Source organism: Callorhinus ursinus, unplaced genomic scaffold (assembly GCF_003265705.2).
Source record: "Callorhinus ursinus isolate GAN/ISIS: 27379988/994484 unplaced genomic scaffold, GSC_fseal_2.0 scaffold13, whole genome shotgun sequence".
NCBI lineage: Eukaryota > Metazoa > Chordata > Mammalia > Carnivora > Otariidae > Callorhinus > Callorhinus ursinus.
Window position 1 is genome coordinate 14,975,034 of NW_027397075.1, and position 24,626 is coordinate 14,999,659.

Consider the following 24,626-nt stretch of genomic DNA (forward strand, 5'->3'; position numbering starts at 1 on the left):
ACCAAGGGACGAGATCTGGAAGCCCCTGGATTCCTTGAGATGTGGGTGAGGGTCCCAACCTGGGGCGTGGGGAGGGGGCCTCAGACCCCCCGGCTTCCCCTATCTGGCCCAGGGAGCTGAGGAACGCAGCCCCACTCAGGCAGGGGCAGGTGAGAGACCTTGTATCAGGAAAGTCAGGCCGCCCTCCGCGGGGGGCAGGCTGAGCCTGAGCGGACCTGCGGGGCTGACCCTCCCATTACCTTCACTGGGCGACAGGAGACCCTGCCGGGCTGGAAGGGTATCCCCAGGGCCAGGGGGGAGAGCACCTCGGGACAGGACACCCCTTGGGAGCCGAGTGGAGGGGTACAGGCGGGGAGAAGGGTCCCCACTAGGGGAGGCGAACTGAGCCAGGACAGGTGAGGGCCCTGACCCCGGGATGACACTGGGGGTTCAGGAGTCGGGGGCTGGGCTCCTCCAGACCTGCCCTGCTCCCCGACACTGGGTGACATCAGGGCCCCTGGGCTCCAAGAGGGGTGGCTTGGGCCTAACACTGCTGCCACCCCCACCAGGCTGACAGGGTCAGGTCCCCCTTCCCCGAGGCCCACCCTCCAGCTGTGGGGCGATGGTGGACTCAGCAGACTCTGCACATGGAGACCACGCCACTGTTGTCCTTCATCAGGACAAACGCTGAACACGCCTTTTGAGCCTCAGCTCCCGGCAGGAGGGAGACGTGTGTAGCCCGAGAAGCCACATCCTGGAAGATCGTCACACAACCACCCCATGCCTCAGTTTCCCCACCTCTAAGAGGGGATCGCTGACCTGGAGGTCCCACCTGGCCTGTGACCTGGAGCTGGGCAGGGAGCTGGGGGTGGGTGCAGGCAAGTCCAGCCCCTCCCAGGGCCCCTAATCGGCTCAGTCATGAGGCCCCAGCCACACAGAGGACGGTTAGGAAGGGCCTGACCTGAGCCGGACAGCTGGGCACTGTGCCCATCTGATCTGTGGTGGAGACCATGGGAACACGGGCTGGGTGTGGGGACAGGGAGTCTGGCGGTGGCTTCCTGGACGTGGGGAGCACTGATCCCCACCCCTGCCCGGGTGAGGAGAAAACAACGTGGGTTTGCCCACAGGACACCTTGGATCTGACCTGGTCCGGCTGTAGTCTGTGTGTCCCTGAGCCGGCCACTTATCGCCAGGTGACAGGATGCATGGGGGGGACAAAGGGAGGTGAGGTCCAGGGCTTCGGGGTGCGCAGAAGGAGCAGGTGGGGCCTGCCCCTCAGCCCCTCCTCTGCCCTCCTGCCCTGCACAGCAGGTGTATAGCCCTCCCTGACCCACCTCAGGCCAAGCACATGCAGGGCTCAGGGCAGCCCCCCAACCCTGCAGGATACGGACATCATGGACCTGGGACCCTGGCCTCCTGCTCAGCTGGCTGTGCCTGGTGGGGGACCCAGTGAGCAGCTGTGGGGGAGGGCAGGGGGCATCTGCAAATTCTGTGGACCTCCAGCTAGGGTCACTTTTCCAATCAATCATGGAGCTGGAGCCCCTCAGTTGGACACCCTGGCCCCAGGGGAGCTGTAGGCCGAGAGATTGGGGTGAATGTGGGGGCTGAGATGAGAGGAAGACCCTGTAGGCCCTGGTGTTCGCCCTGCCCACCAGGGTCAGAGCAGAGGGGCTCTGGCCTCAGCCAGGTGGGGCCTCCCACCACTCAGACCACCCTGGAGGAGGCTATGGTGGGCCACGGCGGGCTCCTGCTTTGCTACGTGGCTGGAAGGGAAGGGCCTGGACCCCACCCTGGAGCTGGTCTATACTGGGCTTGGCCTCCAGCTAGCATGGTCACAGCCATCGCCGGTGGGACTCTCGAGGGATCCCAAGTTCTACCCTGTCTGGGCCCATCTGTACCTGCTCTCATGCCTCACAGGAGCCCTGGACCCTGAGAGGCCAGCAGGGCGCCGGACCGGTCAAAAGTCAGGGCTGTGAACTTGGCTCCTCCCTCGGCCACCAGAGGGGACAGGCTGAACCTCTGCAGGGACCCTGGGGCTGGTGCTGGAGCCGGCCGCAGGCCCACATCACCCAGCCCTGCTCCCAGCAAGGCAACAGGCTGGCTGCGCTCCCATGCGGGGATACGGATCCTGCCGGTGATAATACAACGCATTTCTTAAATAAGTTAATATTTATTCCATTTGCTTGGCCCCCCACCCCACTGCCCCTTCCCTTAAGAAGCCAAATTTCCTGTATCAGATTATTGCAACGTTTAACCTGAATTTATAAAAGAAAGGTCCACAAGACGCAGGGGCATCGGCAAGCACCGCTCAGCCCGGGCACAGGCGGGGCCGCCGGCAGCGGCGGGGGACTTTATTGCACGGACCCCACGCCCCCGCGATGCGGGCGCGTCTGGAATACCCGAGGGCAGAATGGTGGGGCGTGGGCCTGGAGGGGAGCTGGGGAGACAGTGATGAGGAGTGGGGACGGACAGGTGAGAACTCAGACTGAGGGGCAGTGAGTGTGGCTGTGGCGGCCTCAGGGACCAAGCTGCCACCCAGGAGGGCACAGGTGGCCCCAAGCACGTGTTCCCTAGAAAAATAAGTGGGCGTGAGAACGGGGCTCTGCTGGGTAGCCTCGGATTGCCTCCTTCTGGTCGTTTCCTGATCCCTGTCACGGGGACACAGCGGCTGTCAGGGGACCCCTGACGGGGCGCTGGCACAGCCTCAGACCACGGTGATGAAACTCGGAAAAACCCAAACCTGAATCCACCAGATGGAGGCTCGCAGGCTGAGGGGCTCCTCCCTGTTCTGCTTTGCCTAGACCCAGTGTCCGCCTCCCTCCCCGGGCGGCCTCGCGGGCCTCTCTGACGCGGCAGGGCCCGTGCTGGGGGCCACGCACAGCCCTGCCCGGGGCCGCCACCCCGCTGGGTGCATCCCAACCCCACTGCTAAAACCTGTGTGGCACCATGCCCTGAGCTACACGGGCCTGTCTACACTGATACCTGGGGTGGGGGTGGCTGGGGGAGACCCTGCTTTCTTTGGGGGGGTCTGGAGGACTTTGAGGTGCAGCCCCCGCCCCTTCTCTGGGAGGTCACTGGAGGGCATGGGAGGCTCGGTTTTGTGGGGTTCAGGAGGCACCGTGGCCCCTGAGAAGGAAGCCCTGGGTTCTGGGGCCATATTGTGGCCACCGTCTGAAAACAGGTCTCCGCCAGGGCCCCCCGCGTCCAGCGGCTCAAAGGCAAAGTTGGGGACGGTCAGGTGTTCTGCACGGCAGGGGGCCTGGGCCCGACGCTCCCCCCTGGTGGCAGGGTCCACCCCTGCCCCCTCCACGGGCTCCAGGGAGTCCCTGTGTGGTGTGGCCTCACAGGACGGGGTCCGCCGCCGCAGAGTGGTGCTGCTGCCCTCGGCCACTGGGGCCCGGGCCGTGCTTTCGTCCTCCACAGGGGGCTCTACAGAGATGCAGGGCGGGCTCATCTTCTTCTTCCTGCGTGCCCCCAAGGCTGGCTCGGCCTCTGGGGCCCGAGCCTTCGCCTCCCTGGCCTCCGGGTGGCCATCCCCACCCCCCTGCTCCCCGGAGGACCGCCTCTGCTCATCTGCCTGGCCAGGCTGGTCCAGGAAGCCCTGGGCGTCCACGCTGTAGAACCTCCGCAGGTCCGGGTCACTGTCTCCCCCTCCTCGGGCAGCGGGCGAGGCTGAGGGGCTCAGGGCCGAGCTGGTGATATGGCTGACCTCCTCATCGGCAGGATCCGGGGTCTCAGCCTCCTCCCCTCCTGGGGCTGGTGGCCTGCCGGAGACGCAGCGCTGCCCGAAAGTGTGCTTGCGGGTGCGGACACTGCTGGGCCGCGGGGACCGGGGTGGGGACCGTATGGAGGCCCCCAGGGACGCCTGCCTCACGGGGGTCTTCCTGCCAGGCTCCCCCCAGCCCGGGCCGCTGTCCCTGGGGCCGTCAACGTGCCCTTCCTGCGAGTCGGTGTGCATGGCCTCCTGCAAGGAAGGACCCAGGATCCGATGAGGAACAAAGCCAGGCAGAACCCAGTTGGCAGCCAGGGATGTGAACGGCGCTCGCCAGAGAAGCCCCAGGTTGGGCTTATGACCCCCAAGCCTAGGAATCAGGTTGAGATGTGGCTGGGAGCCACTGGGGGGGATGCTCTGTGCCCCAGCCCCACCCGTGCTGAATACACCGCTTGGGACCAGCCTGCCAGATGCTCACCACCAGCTCTGGTCATGCCGTGGGACGGTGAGGACAGAGGGCTGGGGACCTGAACTCCTGTGGGCAGAGCCTCACCCTGCCCACCACCACCCCAAGGACAGGGGTCAGGGGGAAGGAGAGGGTACGAGGCCATGGGGCTGGAGGGAGGTCTGTGGGTGCAGGCAAGGCTCGGGGTGCTGCAAGGCACTGAGGCTGCCGCCTGAGGAGGAGACATGATCCCCAGGGCCCTGCACTTTGTCTCAGGCTCCAGGGACATGCTCCCACTCTCTTCTCTGGTGTCCCTGTCCCTCACTCTTCACATGGGGGGGGGAACCACAGAGGAACCCCCAGGCCTGGGCTGCAGGACTGGGCCAGCTTCTCCTACCTGTCTGCAGAGCAGCCGGCTGAGGCTGGGGGAGCGGGCTGTGCCCCGAGGGGACAGGGCATGGAGGGTGTCGCTGTCCCTGGCCGGGGAGAGCGTGGCCGCTGAGGGGACCTGGAGAGAGATGCAGGGCTCCACAGGCGGGGAGTGTGCGGAAGTCGCTGGGCCTGGGGCAGGAAAGCAAGTGCCCTCAGCGGTCTCTACCCTGCCTGAGGCCCACCCGGCCCCAGCCCCTGGGCCACCTGGAGGGGCCGTACCTGTGGCAGCTGCGCCCGAGCATGTCTCCACGTCCGCTTCCCGCAGCGGGTGCGGGTGCGGGGCCGAGGCGGGTGCCACGGGCCGGAACATGTAACTGTCATTGGGCAGGGACAGCATCCTGGACACCGACACCTTGCGCACAACCAGGAGGCCTGGGGCATCTGGGCCGTGCTGGGCCGCGGGCCGGGGGCAGGCGGGCGGCCCCTGCGCCACCTCCAGCTCCAGCTCAGCGTCCAGCTCAGCGTCCTCGCGGGCCTCCTTGTTGCTCTCCTCCAGGTGCTTCATGAGCACGGCCACTACCACGTTCACCAGTACGAACTGAGCCACCAGTACAAAGGTGACAAAGTAGATGGGGGAGATGGCAGGCAGGTAGCTGAGACAGTGCTTGTCCTCGCGGGCACACTCCCGCAGCGTGTCCTGAGGGTGGGGCGGGCGGCTGAAGGGCAGTGCTGGGCGCCCCGCCCACCCGCGTGGGGTGCCCGCTGGTGGGGGGGGCCGCTGCCAGGCTCGGGCTAGTACCTTCATGATTCCGTTCCAGTTGTCTCCCGTGGACACGCGGAACAGCGTGAGGAAGGCCATGCCGAAGTTGGAGAAGGTGGCGTGCCTGCTCAGGCCCTCACAGGGGTTGTCCTCACTGCACTCTGCCGGGGAGACCCTCGTCCGGTCAGCCCGCGGGTGCGGCAGGGGTGGTGCACACCCCAGGCCCCAGGGACCACGCTGACCCACTGCGGGCCCTGCCCTCCCCCGGGGAGAAGGTCCTGCTCTCTTGGGGTAAAGGGTCCTGGCCTCTGTGGGGGCTGTGTCCTTTTGAGGTGGGGGTGGGGTGGGGACAGAACTGCTCCTCTCGCAGCCGCGGAGGCGGCCTCTGGGCCTGGCCTGGAGCCCTGGCCTCACACCTGGGGCTTTCCAGATGGACACGGTCTCTGTGGGTACACAGGCCAATCCTGCCGTGGCAGCCGGTTCTGGCTCAGCCCCAGCAGATGGCACCCATGCTCCCCAGGCCTGCCTGTGGGGTCAGCACACCCTCAGGCCTCAGCAGCAGGACAGGGCTGCCTTGGAGTAGGAGGCACGGTGAATGATGGGCCAAGCCAGGATTCGTCAGGCCTGGAGTCTGGGGCACCAGCTGCTGAGCTCTGGGCAGACCCGAGCTGGGAGAGCCACGTCAGCCCCCTCGTGGATGGGCCTGCCCTGGGGCCTGCTCAGTTAGACCAGGTGCTCAAGAGATCCCGCAGGGCCCGGGTGGTCACAGAAGCCCCACCGGCTCCCTGCCCAGAGCCTCAGGCCTGAGGAATGAGGGACACTCTTGGTGACAATTAGGACAATTAGGAGGCAGGGGAGCACATGAAGCTCAGGAAGACTCATGCACGGACGGGTTTGTGGGTGCATGCGGCCTGTGCATACTTCTCATGCTCACGCGTGGCTTTGTGTCCCCAGCTGGGGCGTGAGCCTGTGCGTGTGTGCGTGAACGTGTGCAGATGCTCCCACGTGTGTCTGCCGTCCGTGCTGGTCTTGGGCACTGAAGGGCTGATGGGGGCTGGGCCGGGGGAAGATGTGGCAGGAGGCCTATGCTCCGCGTCTGCCTGGCCGGCGCGCCAAGGGCCTCATGCACATGCAGGAAGCTGTGCACACTCACCGAGCCTCCCAAACAGCTCCACCCCCAGGGCAGCATAGATAAAAAACAGGAGCATGAAAAGTAGGCCGAGGTTCCCTACCTACACAAGGAAAAGAAGCAGAATGAGGTCAGGGGCCGCCTCAGCCCCCACCCGCTGGGCACTTGGCGCTGGGCTGCCCTCACCCACATTCCCCACGGGCTCTCAGACACTGCCTCGGAGCCCTGTTCTGGACCCATCCCTCCCAGCACTGGAGCTGTGACCCCCAGGGGCTCCTGTTCTGCCCGACACCCAAAGCCCCCCCGCGCCCCCACCTCTGTCCCTGCTCTCCTCACACCCCCGCTGCACCCTGGGCCGCAGACCCCACTGCCGGTAGCGCCTCTGATCTTCAGAGCCCCAGGGGTGTCCCGGGGGCCCCGGTGGACTCTGCACGGGGCCTACCTCCAGCCTCGGGGACCCCATGGGTGCAGACAAAGCGGGGACTGCCCCCGCTTGCTCATTACTCTTCCAGCCTGTCCTCCTACTGCACTCGGCAGGGCGCCCCATCCTCATGTGCCTCCTGTGACCCTGCCTCTCCAGCACCTGTCCCCCACTCCTCCCCATCTGCCACTTCCGCAGACACGGGCTGAGAGGGCTGCTGAGGGGACCGGTGGCGGCCAACTGAAGGGGGGAGGGTGTGAGGTGCGTGGGGGTGAGCGAGCGGCTGGACGGGGGACAGGCGACAGGCTAGCAGGGCTGGATGTACGGACAGATGGACACAAGGGTAGATGGACAGATGGCCGGGCGGGTTGGCAGAGGAACTGGGCACAGCATCAATGGGATCATGAGTCTCTTTCAGCTGAAGAGACCACAGAAGATCAGGATCAGGGCCGTAAGTGCAGGAAGTGAGGACGCGGAGCCTGAGTTGGCTCCAAAGAGGAGTGGGACCCGTGGCCAACACATGGTCCCCTGAACTCCGACAAGCCCATCAGGGCCAAGTCCTCTGCCCACCACATCCAGAACTGGACAGGGGAGGGGGCGCTGGTTTCCAGCCTTCCCCAGAGGGGCCGAGACCCAGAAAGCGCCCAGCCCTTCTCTGCCCGTGCAGCTGAGTTAATCCCCGCACACGTGGGCTGATTACCGCAGTTTTTACAAGACTGAAGACGACATGAGTGAATGACCCAGCGAGGCCCTCCCATGCCTTGTGCTTCTAGGGGAGTCTGTAATGCGTGCCCTCGGGGCGGTGACGCCGGAACGGGGCCTGGAGCTGCTGACCTACCTGGGGCAGGGCTTGAACCACCGTGTCCAGCAGAGCCCGCATGCCTGTGGCCATCTTGAGCAGCTTCAGCACTAAGGCCAGGAGCCGAGCATCAGTAGGGGGCATGGGGCCTACGCCGGTCCAACCCTCCTTTGCTGGGGGAGACCATGGGCCACCCCCATCCCTTACACTCCCCGTCCCCCACACGGTCCCCAGGCGGATGCTGCAGGGTGAGCAGAGGAAGGATGCCGGGCCTGGGCTGTGAAGCCCAGCAGCAGGGCCCTCCACCAGCCTCTGGGCAGCAAGGAAGGACAGGCGGGCCGCCTACCGCGGGCAATGCGGAGCACGCGCATGATGCGGATGATGGTGGGGTTGATGGGCAAAGCTGCGTTCATCTCGATCTCCTCCAGCGTGATGCCCATGATGGACAGCAGCACGATAGCCAGGTCCAGCTGGTTCCACCTGGGGCGGGTGGTGGGCGGGCTGAGCACCTCCGTCCTGCGCCCTGGGCACATCCCTCGCCACTACTCCGGCCGGCCCAGGGGAGGAGGGCTGTGGCTCTCAGGCGCCCCCCCCACCCCGCCCCGAGGCTTCTCCAGGCCCTGGCACCTGCCCCACACACCTGTCCTTGAAGAACCTCCGGAACCCAAAAGCCACGAGCTTCAGCATGGCCTCAAAAACGAAGACGATGGTGAACACGTAGTTGCAGTACTTGAGAGCCTCGTCCAGCGACTGTGAGCAGAGAGTCAGGCTGCGGACGGAGGCTCCCGGCCCGTAGTGCCTTGTGTCCTGGTCAGCCTGCCCCACACCTCTCCTCTGCGTGTGGGGCTGGGGCAGGCCTGTGAGGTGCGGCCTGGAGGTACCCTTGTAATGTTCTGAGCCCTCATGTGGGGGACACGTACTGCTCCCGGCGCAGACCCCCCGCCCCACCTCGACCGGGCCCCCACCCACAGCCCGGGGCAGGGCCACACCAGACCCAGCGGAGACCACTCCCTTCCTCTGCCGGGGGAGAGGGGCGTCCCTTCTTCAAGACACAATGGGGACACAGACACAATGGGGGTAAAATAAAAAGCTAACCACCTTCCACCTGCCCGCCCCCTGCCCAGCTTGCTCCTGGGCAGCTGGACTCACGGATGTTCCTACAGCCAGTGTTTCCAGACTGAACCACTGTGGGGAGGGCGCTCCAGGGTAGGGGGCCCTCGGAGTTTCAACCGGTTTTAAAAAAAGGACACTTTGCTCAAACCACAGCTTCACGTACCCTGTAAACCCCAGGGAGGGCTCGGACCAAGCTGCAGACCCAGGACACCCCACCAGCTCTGATTCGGGCCACCCCACTGAGCACCAAACCCCACCTAGGTCCACCCCCTCCCTGCCCCGAGGCTTGTGTCCCCGTGGCCCATCCTGGAGGCAGGCTGGGCGGGCATCTCCAGGGGCCGAGCCCCACCTTGGGCTGGTTGTAGTGTTCCATGGACATGGTGATGACGTTGACCCCGATGATGAAGGTGATAAAGAGATCAAGATAGTGGCTGGTGCACAGCGAGTGGATGGAGCGGCGGGTGGGCGAGTAGTCGGCATAGTAGGGCCGGCGCTGGGCCTCTGCAGGGAGAGGGTGTCCGTGAGCTGGGGTGGGGGCTGCCTGCGCCCTGGTGGCACTGGGATGTCCCTGCTCATCTGCTGGGAGGCTGCAGCGCAGGACTGCTGGGGGAGGGCCCTGGGCTCAAACACAGGGCGCTCGCCTGAGCCTGGAGGAAATAATTTCTCCCAGGAAGGGGAGCCCCTTCTAGGAAAGAAGAGGCTCCCAGGCAGTCCAGCTCCTGTTGCTGGCTGGGACCACAGGCTGGGGGGCAGGGCAAGAGTGGGTCTCAGGAGCAGATCGCCGTCTGATCTCCTGGGGGCCCTGGCCCCAGGACAGGTGCTAGGCATGGGCCAGGCAGCTGAGACCCCACCTGGCCCTGCTTGGTCCCCACCCTGCCAGGTGCTCCCGAGCTGGCCCTTGTGGTCCACTCTCCTGGGCTCACGGCAGGGCGCAGACATGCTGAGAACGAAGACTGAGCAGACAGAGGCCTTCCTGGGGGCAGGGCCAGTCCCGTCCCCAGCCCCGGTGGTCACAGGGCAGGGGGGCCCGCCCACCAGCTCCATCTCAGTCTGGACATGAGCTGCCCCCGGTCACCAGGCCCACAGTGTCTCCCCTCCTTGTCCTCCAAGAGACCGGTGGCCACTGCCTGTTGTCTGGGCTCTGCTGGACCTCTCGTCCATCTGACGACGATGGCCATGACCTGGGGAGGTCCTGCACCCCCCAACGGTTCTGCCTGCACTAAACGTTCTGTCTGCAGTAACTCCTTTAGAGCTTGTCAAAGTCCACTGAGCACTGGGTCAGGGCGCAGCTGCCATCGCTGGACATGGGGACACGCCTGGGCCACAGAATCCTGCACAGGCAGTGCCCAGGGTGGCAAGAGCTAGGGCTGCCCCGGCCGGCTGGCCCAGGGCCTGGGAGGACAGGGGCTGATGGGGACCAACCCCTCCCTGGGACCCTCATGCCCCTTGGGCTGGCGTGCATCACTGAAGAACTGGGCTCAGCTCATAAAGCCGGAGACCAGCAGCCTATCAGGTCAGGCCAGTGCCGAGGATGCGGAGCAGCTGCAAACGGGCAGGTGTCCCAGAATGCAGCGGACCAGCCATGCGTGCAGCCAGGCAGAGGGGCAGGCCCGAGCTTGGAAGCAGCAGCACCGACACTGGGCAGGTGAGCCAGCAAATCCTCTCCCCTCCCACTGAAGCCTGGCGCCCATCCCAGCCATTTCGTGCCCGCCCGGCAAGGGACCCCAGCAGGCCTGGCACCAGCCTGCAAGGTCCACCCCTCCGCACACAGCCACGGAAGAACTGAGGCCAGGCCAGCCCACAGCCCCATGCGCTGGTTGGCAGAAGCAAGGGGGCTGAGACATGCAGGGCGGGGGTGGGGGCAGATACCTGGGCTGGGGAAAGTGCCTGGAAAGACAAGGAGATGGTCTGAGCTGGCCTCGGGGGGGTGGGGCGAGAACACTCCACGCGGGGCAGGCTGGGTGGGGGCATTTAGCAGGTCCCCCCCTCTCCCCTGTCAGACGCCCTCCTTGCCCACAAGCCGGCTGGGACTTCCCTAAGACCCTGTCTAACTCTGATGGCTTTACTCGCTCTTCCCGCGGTGTGAGAACCCTCATGGGTATGAACCTGCCCCATAGCCACGGGCAGTGAAAAGCGGGCGTCTCATTCATGTCCTGTTCTGTTTGGGAGGAGACCCCTGCCTCCTGCCGTGCGGCCCTCCCCTGCCCTGGCTCCTCCGGATGCCCCAGTGCAGACCATCGGGGAGGGGACTCCAGGCCTGCCGGGCACGCACGGATGCTGCCTGAGTGCCCACCACACCCATGGGCAAGGGAGGCCGGGGCCAGGCTCGGGGCCGGGAGCCCGCCTCTCGGCTGGACCCAGGTCCCACAGGCACGGGGCTCGCGCTGGTGGAAGGGATGACTCTCCCTCCCCCCCCACCGCCGCCCTGAGAGCGCCTTACTCCTGCGTTTTCGCTCCAGCCGCCGCTGCCGCTTCTCCTCGCGCCGCCGGGCCTCCTCAGCCTCCTGGTGCTGCCGGCACTTGTGGAAATTCTCCACCACGACGCCCACGAACATGTTGAGCACAAAAAAGCTGACGATGAGCAGGAAGGAGATGAAGTACAGCAGCATCCAGGGGTTGTGGTTGGGCACGGGCTACGGCACACAAGTGACATGTGGGTGCCCGTCCCCTGGGCCCCTCTTCCCAAGGGTGGCGCGTGCAGTCCGAGGTCATAGATGGGGCCCTGAGAGAGATGGCTGGAAATTCTGAGGCTGCAAACGAGCCTCTTGAGGAGAAGTTCCTTGGCATGTCCCAGAAGACAGGGACCAGTGGGTCCCCACCACCCTCTGTACCTGCTGGTCTATGCCCACGGCGTCCAGCCCGTCGTACATGATGTTCACCCAGCCGTCCTTGGAGGACAGCACAAACAGGGACATCAGCGCCTGTGGGGTCAGAACAAGGCTGGTCACCGCAGCTCTGCCTCCACCCAGAGACGCAGAGGGACCACACCACCCCGCTGATGACCGTGGTTCCGGTTTCCCAGAGGAGGAGCCGCACGCGCCCCTTCCCCACCCGCCCGCCTCCACCCCCGGCCCCGCCCACCTGGCCCAGGTTGTCGAAGTTGTACTTGCGCCGCACCCAGCGGTAGTGGGCGGCCCGGCACTCGGCCTTGGTGGAGATGTTCCTGGTGTCAGCGCCTTCGCAGTAATAAAACTTCCCTTTGAAGAGCTGACCAGGGTGCGGAGGTCACCCCGCGGGCCAGGTCCTGTGCCCCCGGCCCACCAGACCTGCCCCCACACGACCGTCTCTGGGGTGCCAGGCTGCTGCGGACCACAGACCACAGGGCCACGGCCGGGCCACCCGTGGGCAAGCGGGACGCGCACCTGCACCCCCAGGATGCCGAAGATGATGAAGAAGGCGCAGCAGATGAGCACGATGTTCCCGATGGGCCTGAGTGACGATATCAGAGTCTCCACCACCAACTTGAGGCCCGGAGCACGACTGATGACCCTGGACGCAGAGCAGAGGCCCGTCCCTGATCGCAGCCCCCAGCCCTCCCAGGGCGGGGGGCATACATACCCCCCCACCTCCCAGAATCGCAGCCCCGCCTCGCACGCCCCCGCCCCACCCACCTCAGGGGCCGCAGCGTCCGTAGCAGACGCAGCACGCGCAGGATGCCCAGGATCTTGGCGCCACCGGCTGAGGCCATGGCTACGACGATGTCGACCAGGGACACCAGGACCAGCAGCCCGTCCAGCACGTTCCAGCTGCTCTGCAGGTAGGCATGCTCGCCGGAGACCAGGCCCAGGGCCACCACCTGGGAGGCGCAGAGGAGGGGGAGCCCAGGTGTGGTGGGGGGTGGGGGGAACGAGCACAGAAGGTGGGGGCTGGATGGGGGTTCCTCCCGGGCAGGCCGGTACCTTCACCATCATCTCGGCCACAAAGATCGCTGTGAAGATGTAGTTGGAAACGCTGAGGAAGACGCGCTCCTGCAAGCACAGAGCGGTGGGCGGGGCTGGCCGTGCCCCCTTGGCCCCGCCCTCACCCCCACGCCCCAGGGCAGCAAGGGCGCCTCACGGTGCTGCCTGGGTCGATGTCGGGCCTCTCTAGGGCGATGGTGACGCAGTTGAGGAAAATGAAGACCAGGACCACATGATCGAACATCTTGTGAGCGATGATCTTCTGGCAGGAGACCCGGAACCTGGACGGTGGGGCGGGGCGAGTGAGATGCGGGGGCCAGGGACACTGACCCAGGGGGCGGAGTCGGCTCCATGCAGGCCCGCCCCCACCCGCTGTGCCCCTCACCTGTTCTGCGGAGAGAAGAGGTACAGGGCCCAGGGTTCGCGGCTGTGACACCACGCGGGCTTGTAGGGTTCCAGCACCTTGTGCAGGCGCAGGCAACAACTCTAGGGGAGAGGGGTGCAGGTCCTCAGGGCCCCTCCGGGCCAGGCCGGCCACCATCCGGCTGCCTCTGGGGTCCCAGCTGTCCCAGCCTCATCCTTCCCACCCGGGCACTGAGAAAGACCCACATGAGGAATCCGTGAAGAACCCCCCACCGCCCAAGCCGACCCCCATCCTGCAGAGCTGCCCTGGGCAAGGGGAGTGCCTCTCTGAGGGAGCCTTGCCCTGCCCTCCTCTGCATCTGCGGAGCTCCCTTGGGCGGGAGGCTGGGTCCACCCTGGGGTCAATCTGCTCCAGAGCTCCCCGTGGATGAGCTAAGGCCACGTGGCCTGTATCAAGTGCCGCTCAGCCTGTCCTGCTCCCCCGCCCCTGACCTGGGGTACATGAGACCCCACGCAGGGCATGTCCCCAGTCCCTGCCTCTGGTTTCCTTTGCGGAGAGTCCATGACAGGAAGGAGGCATAGGGATGGGCCTCCTCCACTCACATCCTCCATGTCATCATCAAACTCGGCCAGATCCTCCTTGTGGCTGTCGATGCGCAGGAAGAACTCACTGGGCAGGGCCAGCACCTGCCCGTTACAGTCATGGAACTTGGTGGGCAGCAGTGTGGCCGGCCGTGGGGGCCGCAGGTCCAGGGTGCTGCGGTGGTCCAGGGACTCGGTGCGCCGCAGCGGGACGGGGTGTGTCCCCGGAGAGGCCTCTGCCCCGGGCCTGCTGTCCTCCGCCTCCTCGTCCGTGCTACCCTTGCCCTCCCCGGACAGCAGAGACTCACGCTCCCCGCACTGGCTCCGCCGCTTGAGGCTGGGTGCGCGGCCCAGGCTGTTCCAGCTCGAGCGCCGGCTGCTCCGGGCACTGTTGGGGCCCCAGTGGGCACAGGGCGAGCTTCGGAGGCTGGACTGTGTGGGGGGTGAGGAGTGAGCAGGGACAGCCCTCCAAATCCCCCCACACATCCCGGGCCCTGGCCACAGGGGCCTCTCCTGACCAGTGGCATTACTATTAACACTATGGGTGGCACCTGCACAGGAGTCACCTCCTTTACTGCGCAGATGACCCTAGCAGTGAGCAGCCAGTGACACATTTCCATGGCACACCTGCGGCCCAAAGCCCATCCCCAGTGAGTTAGAGACGCAGGCAGCAAGTGTCCGAGGGCGGAGCCAGGCTGCGGCTGGCCACCTGCAGCCGTCGTGGGCTGGAGGGCCGGCACAGGTGCTTATCCACGAGCCTGGGACCAGCCTCGGGCCAGGCACCCTCAGACACCGCCCCAGTGGCTGGGGTGCGGGGGCCCAAATCTGCTAACTGGCAGCGCCTGGGACTTGTAAAGACAAACTGAGCTGCTGTCTCAGGAGAGACAGGGATTGACCTCTGCTGTCTCATCCTTCCTGCCCTCACTCACTTGCCCTCCCGGGGCCAGCACGGGCTGGGCTTCCCCCCGCTACACCGCCTGTCCCCCACCTCAATCCCCAGCAGCCGGGCTGGATGCATCTATGCTGCTCAGCCCGGCGGCTTCTCCGTTACAGACATGCAACATCCCGTCTCCGTGTCCACACCCCCCACCCCCAGCTTCCCCTGGGCAGTGAGATCCCCCCCGCCCGCTGGCCCACCCTCCCGCCTTAGAAGCTGCGGTGGGCCGTGTGCTGGGGCGGCATCTCCTGGGTCCGCGCGGAAAGCCCTTGTGGCGCTGGCTCTGTGGGATGCCCGCCGGCTTCTGTCACGGGCCGCCTTTCCACCGTCCCTTTCCTTGCTCCTTTGATGCACGCTCTGTGCTCTGCCAGCTTTTATCTTTTATTCCCATTTGGATAAGAAACTCCCTGCCTGGCGTTCTGCTGGAAAGGGGCGCCACGCGTTCCCATATCTGCTCTGCTTACGCTCCTCCCGCAAGAGCGGCGGCTCCTGGCTCCATTTATAGAAAAACAGAGTGCCAGCCTCCTCCACTCGGGGACAGGGATTTGTGCAGTGTGACTTGGGGGGCATGCAGGACCCACACTCATCCGTGGGAGAGGCCACGAGGACCAGGCGAGTGGGGTGCCCTGAGGGCAGGGCAAGGAAGGGTCCCTACCAGCGACTTCTGGTCACCCAGCTGCGGGTCCACAGAGCTGCTGCTGCCACGCCGTGAGTCCAGGAGGCCGGGGACCGGGTCCAGGTGTGGGGAGCTCTTGGGGGTGGGCATGGGCGTGGCTGCCGTGCGCATGATGAGGGGAGGGGGCAGGCTGCCGCGGCCCTCCAGGTGCCCGTTGGGGGTCACGGCCAGTGAATACATCTTCATCTCTGGAGTGAGAAGGGGGAGGCTGGTACCTGCACGGCTTCCAGGAAGGGACTCCGCCAGCCCAGAGCCTGCCCACAGGAGTCCCAGCGCCACCACCAGCCCCAATGCCCACACGCTCACCCGTGGCCCGGAGATCCTGGAACTTGTCAAAATCCTCCTCCAGATGGGTGGATGTCTTGTCTTCATCCATGTCGGATCTGTTGGCGTCCCCCTGCGCCCCGCAGAGCGGAAGGCACAGCTCCCTCAGGTGGGAGCCATCTGTACCCAGCACCCACGGGTGGAGTCCCCAGGGATGGCTGGGCCAGCCTGGAGGCAGGCGTGGCCGGGAGGGCTGGGCCCTGAAGTGACCGCCAGGGCCAGGTGTGGTGGCCACAGGATGGAGGAACCCACCCTCCCTGTGGCAGTCTGGGCGGGACTCCCACCCCTCACCTCTGCCTGGAAGCCCTCCACCAGGATGGCCACCAGCAGGTTGAAGAGCACGTAGTTGCCGAAGGTCATCAGCGCCACGAAGTAGAGAGCAGCCCAGGAGGAGGTGGAAGCCATGCCATTGTAGAGGACGACGTTCCAGTCTTCCTGGGTGAGGATCTGGGGGGGGGGGGGCCGTGAGGCAGAGAGAGCCCCAGACCAGGGGAGAGGGGGCGCCGGCAAGCCCGAGGGTGGCAGGGGTTCTGCAGGGCATCCCCCCATGCCGGCCTCACAAAGGTCAAGGCACACACTCGGCGGCTGCGTGGAGCAGGATGTTGGTTCTCCTGGGGACCCCCATTCCCATCAGGGATGCCCGCCCAGGCTTTACCTGGAACACAGTGACAATGGCCCACAGCAGGGAGTCAAAGTTCTTCCTGTCAGGGACCGTGTCTCCGGTGTCTGTCGTCAGGCTGAACTTGCAGCCAAAGAGGTGCATGCCCAGGATGCTGAAGGCAGAGCAGGGGTGTGTGATTTCGGGGAGGGGTATAGGGAGGCAGACAGCAGGCGAAATGCCGCATAGTCACCTCCACACCCAGGGACTGCTCTGCCATGCCTTCCCCACTGGCCTGGTCCCAGCCTTCCGGTTTACAGGGCCTTCCTCCTGGTGCCCAGGGCCCAGCTGTTTCCAAATGGTCAGTGGGGAAACAGGCTGGGGTAGGAGGGACCCGGGATGCCGGTCTCACTCCGCCTCCTGGGCCGTTCTCTGCCCCAGCCCATCCTTGGGGCTTGACCCCAGGCCAGGCTGGCCAACAGCAGGCACTCAGCACATACCAGCTGAGGGCTATGGACTTGGGCCTGGCTGCCCTCGCCCCTTCTCTGCTCTCTTTGGGGCAGTCCCCGACCCATTCATGTGGGGGCCTGTCCCGTCCCCCCATTCAGCTGTGAGCACACAGAGGGTGCCAGCCAGTGACAACTGCACAGAGCCATCCGTCCATGACGGAGCCTCTGTAGACACTTGGGGGCTCCTGCCCCCCAGCACCCAGCCCCAAGAGCATGGGGCAGTGCCGTGGGGGGGGGGGTCCGCCCCCCTCGGCGGGGCAGCCCACCTGAAGATGAAGATGAAGAGCATGAGCAGCATGCAGAAGGTTGCCACGTTGTCCATGGTCTTCATGAGCACCACCAGCTGACGCCGCAGCGCAGGCATGAAGCGCACCAGCTTCAGCACACGCAGCAGCCGGAAGGTCCGCAACACCGACAAGCCGCCGTCAGCCTGCCCGATAATCTCCCAGACGCTGCGGGCCAGGGCGGGGGTCAGCAGGGGTCTGTCCTCCGGCCACAGGTCCCTGCGCATCCCCTTCCCAAAGCAAGGATGCCGGCTGGAGCCACGGCGGCCCGCCTCGACCCCGTGGCTGAGAAGAGGTGCAGCTGTGTCCAGGCACCCAGGGGGCTGAGAGACTGTGGTGGTGTCACCAAAGCCCGCTAGTTAACTGCCGTCCCTGGTGGCTGCTGACCCCCTGAAGCTGCCGGAATTCACGCTCTGGACTTCCCCATCCTGTGCCTAGCCCCCTCCCTGCTGGGGGAATCCCTGCACTCCAAGGGCCCTGCTTCCTCCTGGGGGACAGTTACCCCAGATTCTCTCACTCCGTTGTGTTGATTTGGCTGCAGCAGATGCCCCACAGGCGAGCTCGCCTGCCTCGCAGGGGCTGAGATCTACATGACCTCCAGCTGGGTGGCTCAGCGCCTACTCTGTTCCTGCAGGGAACAGCTCCCCTATGTTCTAGAAACATCTGAGACGCAGCGGACCACGTGTAAGTGGCAGTGGGGAGGAACTTGGCCCCAGGGAGGGGACTCCACCTGTGATAGCCTGTCTCTGACTGGGGCTCAGCCCCCTGGGGGGGTGTTCGCCTGACCCTGGAGCTTCCCGGGCCCCTGAGGCCCAGGTGGGAGATGGGGGACCACCTGATGACCACAATGATGCCGTCAAAGATGTTGTAGGGGTTCCGGATGTAGCCCAGCGGGCCGCAAGCCAGCAGCTTCAGCAGCATCTCCAGGGCGAACATGCTGGTGAACACGATGTTGCTGATCTCCAGGGCACTGGTCAGCTCATCGGGCTGTGGGTAGCAGAGAGGCCGTCAGTGGATGAGGCTCACTGCTCCCAGGAATCCAGGAGCAGTTAAGGCTCCATGGAAGCGGCCGCTCAGAAGCAAACTAACCGGATGCTGCCTGGACCGCTGCCCACCCAGCACGCCCACCCCGGCTGTCCTGGCTCCCTGGGCCCTGCCGGACTTGCCCAGTGGCGTGGCTGAGCACCGGAGCAAGTGTGGGCCATAGGAACTGGGCCGGGAGCACTTGCTCCCGGGTTCCAGGGTGGGCATGGGGGAGCCCAGGGTACAGACAGCACGGGTGCTGCCTCTGATCCACTGCCCTGGTCCCTGCTGGCCTCACATGCCCCTTCCTGTTGGTACACGCTCCAGGAGCCTTTCTTACTGAGGCATTGCTGACTCACCTGTGTGTCTGCACGTGTGTGCATGTACACACCACACTAATGTAGATATTCCCATGCATGTGTGCACGCCTGAGCATTAACCAACATGTGACTTGCTGTGTGCACACACGTGTGCGCCTGTCCGTGTGCACGCATACCAGCACACGTGTCTGCACCAGCAATCCTTGCACATACACACATGTACGTGACAGAATACACATGGATGCGTGCACGTGCGCACATTGTGTATACGTGCACAGACTCTTCCTTACCGAGGACTCCCCAAAGCCTCCCGATGTCCCTGCCTCGGCTGCCCCCCCAAAAAAGAGCCTCCCCACACAAAGCCTAGTGAAGTTTACCACTGCTTGCATTTTCCCCAGATTGTTCCAGAGTGAAAAAAATCGTTTAAGTGGCCGGAAAAATCCAAGAGTGGGACACAAGGAACCCCCATTTGGTCACCAAAGGTGACCCAGCCTGATCCCCAGAAGACCCCCTCTCTCTGCTGAATCTAGCTGCTGCCCTCCCTGCTGGGCCCTGCTCCAGGGCAGGGGTTGAGGAGGGCCAGCATGCACCGTCAACAGCTTCCACGGCTGCAGGGGGGCCAGACATGACCCCCCCCACTTCCTCCTGGGGGCCACTCCACACTCCGGCCTTTTGTAACCGCCAAGGAGCACCACAGTGGGCATGGCCAGTGGTGTTGGCTCTTGTAAGGGGAGCCCCTCTATGAGAGCTAAGCCGGGGGCTTCCCATCCTCAGAAGCACCACTGGGTGGAATGTCCTTAGCCCCTGGTGCCTCTAGGTCTGTGTGGCCTCCTTGGACCCTAGGTGGGGAAGAACCTGCACATGGGAACCACACCGTGTGTGTCTGTGTTCACTACTTGACAGAGACCCAGCCCACGAAGGAGCCATGAGCATCTGTCGAGCAACAGACAAAAACCTCCTATGGCAGGGGCGCCTGGGTGGCTCATTTGGTTAAGCGACTGCCTTCAGCTCAGGTCATGATCCTGGAGTCCCGGGATCGAGTCCCACATCGGGTTTCCTGCTCAGCGGGGAGTCTGCTTCTCCCTCTGACCCTCTTCCCTCTCGTGCTTTCTATATCTCATTGCCTCTCTCTCTCAAATAAATAAATAAAATCTTTAAAAAAAAAAAAAAACCTCCTATGGCAGACCACACCCAGCTCCAACCTGTCCCTGGCCCCCGACCCCTGTGAGCCCATCCACAGGGTCCCACAGGAGGACGTGCTCCCCAGGGTCACGAGGACCATCCTGACCCACCCCTACCCTCACCTGCTCGTGGTACTCGACGCCCATGCTCAGAGTGTTGGTGAGGATGGCCACCATGATGCCACGGTTAAAGTACTTGCTGTCCACGATTCGGCACAGCTTGCCACTAAAGGTGGCCCAGACGTGGCCAAGCCCGCCCTGCTTGCCCGGGGCCACCCGACGCTGCGCCCGTGGCCGCACACTGCTCCGGCCTGGTACGTCCGCCGCCGGGGGGGACTGCATGGGGTCGCGGTGGTCACCGTGCCGCACATCCTGTGTGAACTCATACACCGCGTTGCCTTCTGAGCCTCCGCTCTCAGAGTCGCTGAGCTCGAAGTCAGGGTCGTCCAGGGCACTGGTGCAATACGGACAGTTCTTCAGCTCGCAGGTCAGCGTGCCCGCCTGGGGGCTGGGCAGGGGGCAGGGCACGCTCAGGCCCGACAGGCGGCTGGGTGCCCGGCCCAGTCCTGCAGGGAGAAGGGCACAGGCAGGGTCAGGCCACAGCCAAGTGAGGCTTCCGTGGGGTAAGCGGTGCACGCGTGTGCACCCGTGGCAGAGACGCTTAATCTGCCTGCAGCCGCGCCATCCGCGCCATCCATAGAAACAGGACGCGAGCCCTTTTCTCGTACCCACGTTCGACAGGTGTAATTAACTTCACCGCTCTACCTGACCCAACATGTCTGAACCATTGCAGCTCTGATATCAGAGAGACACAAAAACTACCCAGGAGCCACCATACACAGTTTTCTGGTGCGGAATCTCTGGAACCAGAGGTGTGTCTCACGCCAACGCCATGCCATGGCCCCAACGCGCCACAGCTCCCGAGCCCTATGGAGCAGGCTGGGCTGGAAGCACACGGGCCACGGCGGGCAGACCACACACCCCTGCCTGCTCCAGATGAACCGTGGCCTGTGCCCCTGCACACACCACCCGGGAAGGCCTCAAGGTCTGATGGGACCTAGCATCCCTCCGATTGCCCGTCTGAGGGGGGTGCAGCTGAACCCCAGGTGGGGGGGGGACCATGAATATATCGAGGCACACCCTGGCCCCTTCCCAGACCCTCGGGGGCTCTGTGACCCGTTTTACATTCTGCACCCTGTGCCCCAGCATCCCCACCTAGAAAGGGGGCCAGCCACAGACATGGGCGTGTGGTCTCTCCTGGGGCCAGGTGGGGCAACGAGACACAGGCCAAACAAAGGCTCTAACGGGGTTTGTCTGTCTTGGAATTCTCCTACCCTCCTTGGCAAAGGCTGTGTCTCACTCACATTGGGGCTGCTTGGGGCTGGCTGTAGGGTGTAAGGAGACCCGGTGCCCTCTCTCCGGGCCAGCGGTGTCAGAGTCCAAGATGCCCGGGCCCCCTCAACTCCCTTCTTACAGGGCTCAGAAGGAGAAAGGAAAAAAGTGGGCTCATCGAGGTACTCAGGTCCTCCCTAGAGAGCACGTGAGTGGCAAAGACATCCCAAGAGTCCCGTTTCCTCACGGCTCACCCAGCCCAAGTCCCACCTCCTCTCCACGGGTGGGGGGGTGGGTCCTTACCGTGTTCCCCGACCAAATGCTGGATCTTCTCATAGGGGTCAGTGCCCCTCAAGCTCAGGGGGCTGTGCTCTCCAGTGCCTGGAGGCCCGCTGACCCGCTTCCCCTTGGGCCCGGGGCCGGTACCACCTTTGCCACCTCCTACGGATGAGGGCAGGATGGTGGGGTAGTTCATGGCACCCAGCCCCGTGGCCACCTTGAGGCTGGCGGCTGCCGTGGTGTGTGCCACTCGGGCCCTCTCTTGTGGCCCCTCCACGTGGCAGTCTGCGTGGTACACACTGTGCACCGACTCAGCATCAGGGGGCCCACGGCCTGATGAGGGCGGCGAGGGCAAGGCCCTGGCTGGCACCAGCCTGGTGTCCCCAGGGTTAGGCTCAGGGCTGGGCCGGCGTGGGCTGCCATGGCTGAAGTGGTAGTGGTGGTGGTGGTGGTGATGGTGGTGGTAGACCAGGTGGTGCACAGAGGCCGTGTGCCTCCCCGCCCGCCTTGGCCGGCGCCCGGGGCCCTGGCAGTGCGGGGCGCTGCTGGGGTCCACCTTCTTGCACCAGCGGCTCTGCCAGCGAGCGCAGAGGCGCAGTGTGCGCCTCTTGACCTTGCGGCAGATGTGGCCCACGTATTTGAGCAACTCCTCGTAGCAGCTGCCCGGCTCCGAGAAGCTAGCCAGCGTGCTGTCGTTGGACAGGTACCGTGCCCGCTGCTCCCGCATGAGCTGGTTCTCCCGCTGCTTGGTCTCTGAGAACTGCGTGGCGATCACCACCAGGCACAGGTTGATCATGAAGAAGGAGCCCACCTGCAGCAGGCGGGCAGCGGTGAGCCTCCTGTGGCCCAGCCGCGACTCACTCGCAGGGCTGCTAACCCAGGGAGCTGGGGAAGAGGGTCGCAGGGTGTCAGGGGCAGGCGGGGTGGGCAGTGGGGGCAGGGCTGCTTCTAACACGGCAGTGACCAACTCTCCGAGGGAACACTGAGCCCTACTGCACGCTGCCTGTTCTCAGGGCCAGGGGCAGGCGCCCCAGGATGGTGGGGTCCCTGCTGGTGTGAAGCCAAATGTCAGCACCTGCCATGGGAGCTCGAAGTAAGTGTTGCTTGCCCATCTGGACAGCCCACATGTGAACAGTGGGGGACACACAGGGCGGGGGTGGCCGGGAGACCCTTCTTCCCATCATCTGTACGGCTCGCCCCCTCCCCCCAGGGCAGACCTTCCCAAGCCCCTTGGGCTTCACTTCTTCCGTGCAGGGTCACCCTCCAACACTCTGCTCGTGGTCGTGGTCAGAAACAAGACGGCAGAATACCTGTCTCTGTTCACAGTGGGGTCCTCACAGACCCTGGCTGTGACACCTCCGTGTCTGGAGGCCCACGTACACTGTGGAGGGCCATGCGTGGCGGAGGAACCTACACTGCAGAGACCCATGCCTTTGAAGTGACCTGTCCTGTGCAGGGCTGTGTCTGCAGGCCCATGAACAGTGGGAAGAGCTGGGACCCCAAGACATGGTCCTGCATCTTCTGCAGCCTCCAACAGGACCTGGCCGTGGGAGGGCCTGGGGTGCTGCCTGAGGCCTTTTGGAGGTGGGCTTCCCCCCCAACTACCTCCCGTTGGGGGCCAGGCAGAAGTCCCTTGCCACCCCATGGGCAGCCCTGGCTCTCTGCTGCCCCACCCTGCAGCTCTGCCGGCGCAGCAACCCTGAGAGTCAGTGGAGGCTGGGAGGGCATGGTGTCGGGGCCATGACAACGCCCACCGACAGGGGACTTTTGGGGTCCGTGGCCGGCTGTCCCGCTGTCAGAGCACCTCCACCCACAGACACTGGTGGCCGTGAACACCCCACCCAGCCCCTGGGACTCGCCCCATCGCCCGCACTCACAATGATGAGCAAAATGAAGTAGATGAAGTTGTAGAAGGAATGAGCATCCATGACGTAGTACATTATGTCCACCCAGCCCTCCAGCGTGATCACCTGGGGGGGCAGGCGGCTGCACACACGGAGGGCCCTGGGAGGGCGGCAGGGGCCTCCTCGCCTGCGTCCCCCCGCGGCCCCGCCCATGCAGTGCCCTCCCACCCCCGCTGATGGGGAAACTGAGGCCCAGGCCCTCAGCTGGAGAGCCGGGACCCACCTGGAAGATGGCAATCCAGGCATAGCCAATGTTGTCGAAGTTGATGGCGCCATTGTGGGGGTTGGAACCGCCTGAGCGGCACACGTTGTAATACTGGTTCCAGTTGATGCAGGCGTTGCGGGCGGCGCCGACCGCACCATCAGCCTGTGGCTGCCCGTAGGCCTCCCAGCCCAGCGTGCACTCCACGCGCAGCTCCCGGCGACTGGGGATGTGTGAGCACTTCTGCATGCCGTTGTCTCGGCGCGAGGAGCAGATGAAGGGGTTCTCCTCGCCCTCCTCTGTCTGGTAGTACGGCTGCAGGAAGCTGAGATTGTTGTTTCTGCAGGCAGGCAGGAGGTACACACCCGGAGAGGGATGCAGAGACAAGAGAAAGAAACACACAGAGAGATGCAGACACACAGAAACAGAGAACGTGAGATACAGAGTTGGGAGAGACAAAAACGAGAGAGATAAATAAAAACGGCAAAATGAATTAGCAAAAAAAGAGACAAAAACGCACATAAAAACAAAACAAAGAAACAAACAGACCCAGAAAACAGAACCTCAGTTAAGAATATTCTAAGGGTGGGCCCCTAGAGGTGGAGCTGGAGCGGAGGAGCCTGCTGAGGGTGGAGCAACTGGGATGGACCTGGAGGGGAGGAGCCTGCTGAGGGCGGAGCATCTGGGGTGGACCTGGAGGGGAGGAGCCTGCTGAGGGCAGAGCATCTGGGGTGGACCTGGAGGGGAGGAGCCTGCTGACGACGGAGCATCTGGGGTGGACCTGGAGGGGAGGAGCCTGCTGAGGGCGGAGCATCTGGAGCGGACCTGAAGGGGAGGAGCCTGCTGGGGGCGGAGCCTGCTGCAGTGGGGCTGGAAGAGGAGGCGCCTGCTGAGGGTGGAGCACCTGGGGCTGGAGGAGGGGAACATCAGGAGGTGGTGCTGGAGGGGAGGAGCCCGCTGGGGGCAGAGCATCAGGGGGTGGGGCTGGAGGAGTGGAACATCAGGGGGTGGGGCTGGAGGGGAGGAGCCTGCTGGGGGCACAGAGGCCAGAAGAGCCCTTAGGCCCCTCACCTGGCAAAGGTGCTGTCCAGGAAGCAGCGGTTCCGAAGCAGGCCAGCCCACAGCTGTACGCCAACGATACCGAAGATGAAAAAGACAAAGAAGCAGAGCAGAAGGACATTCCCAAGCATGGGCAGAGTGTCCAGCAGCAGCGTGACCAGGATCCGCATGCCTGCAGGGGCAGGGAAAGAAGTCAGCACAGCACAGCCCTCCCGGGGCTCCTTCTAGCCTCCCGCCCCTCTGGTGGGCCCTGAGCCCTCCCGCTGTTCACACATGGGTATCAGCAACTCCAAGGGGGACTTGTACTGAGTCCCCACACATTTGGCAGGCCCTGAAGGAGTCCAACAGCCCCAGCCTCAGGGCCCCCCAGGAGTTCAGGCTTTGGGCTGCCTCCAACACTTAGGAGCCTTGGGTCTTACAAGGA

At 64.6% G+C, this 24,626-nt stretch overlaps 1 protein-coding gene across 2 annotated transcripts in view; it reads right to left on the reverse strand.

Annotated features, from left to right (window-relative positions):
- Nucleotides 1-2,158: 2,158 nt before the first annotated feature.
- The window catches only part of CACNA1H (calcium voltage-gated channel subunit alpha1 H), a 59,864-nt gene continuing 37,396 nt past the window's right edge, over nucleotides 2,159-24,626 (reverse strand). Inside the window, exons 5-33 of one of the 2 annotated variants that reach the window (XM_073899752.1) lie at nucleotides 24,215-24,374; nucleotides 23,165-23,483; nucleotides 22,915-23,007; nucleotides 21,062-21,848; nucleotides 19,550-19,992; nucleotides 17,738-17,889; nucleotides 16,885-17,070; nucleotides 16,167-16,284; nucleotides 15,803-15,958; nucleotides 15,494-15,584; nucleotides 15,167-15,375; nucleotides 13,596-14,006; nucleotides 13,015-13,115; nucleotides 12,787-12,910; nucleotides 12,630-12,698; nucleotides 12,342-12,526; nucleotides 12,093-12,219; nucleotides 11,812-11,937; nucleotides 11,562-11,651; nucleotides 11,171-11,363; nucleotides 9,080-9,231; nucleotides 8,258-8,367; nucleotides 7,964-8,097; nucleotides 7,653-7,727; nucleotides 6,422-6,496; nucleotides 5,308-5,429; nucleotides 4,788-5,106; nucleotides 4,534-4,697; nucleotides 2,159-3,943 (exon numbers count right to left, since the gene is read on the reverse strand). In XM_073899752.1, coding sequence (XP_073755853.1) covers nucleotides 2,936-3,943; nucleotides 4,534-4,697; nucleotides 4,788-5,106; nucleotides 5,308-5,429; nucleotides 6,422-6,496; nucleotides 7,653-7,727; nucleotides 7,964-8,097; nucleotides 8,258-8,367; nucleotides 9,080-9,231; nucleotides 11,171-11,363; nucleotides 11,562-11,651; nucleotides 11,812-11,937; nucleotides 12,093-12,219; nucleotides 12,342-12,526; nucleotides 12,630-12,698; nucleotides 12,787-12,910; nucleotides 13,015-13,115; nucleotides 13,596-14,006; nucleotides 15,167-15,375; nucleotides 15,494-15,584; nucleotides 15,803-15,958; nucleotides 16,167-16,284; nucleotides 16,885-17,070; nucleotides 17,738-17,889; nucleotides 19,550-19,992; nucleotides 21,062-21,848; nucleotides 22,915-23,007; nucleotides 23,165-23,483; nucleotides 24,215-24,374 — 6,299 coding nt within the window. In that variant the 3' untranslated portion in view covers nucleotides 2,159-2,935. Of the gene's footprint in view, nucleotides 3,944-4,533; nucleotides 4,698-4,787; nucleotides 5,206-5,307; nucleotides 5,430-6,421; nucleotides 6,497-7,652; nucleotides 7,728-7,963; nucleotides 8,098-8,257; nucleotides 8,368-9,079; nucleotides 9,232-11,170; nucleotides 11,364-11,561; nucleotides 11,652-11,811; nucleotides 11,938-12,092; nucleotides 12,220-12,341; nucleotides 12,527-12,629; nucleotides 12,699-12,786; nucleotides 12,911-13,014; nucleotides 13,116-13,595; nucleotides 14,007-15,166; nucleotides 15,376-15,493; nucleotides 15,585-15,802; nucleotides 15,959-16,166; nucleotides 16,285-16,884; nucleotides 17,071-17,737; nucleotides 17,890-19,549; nucleotides 19,993-21,061; nucleotides 21,849-22,914; nucleotides 23,008-23,164; nucleotides 23,484-24,214; nucleotides 24,375-24,626 lie in introns of both variants that reach the window. The other variant, XM_073899751.1, reaches the window with a different exon arrangement.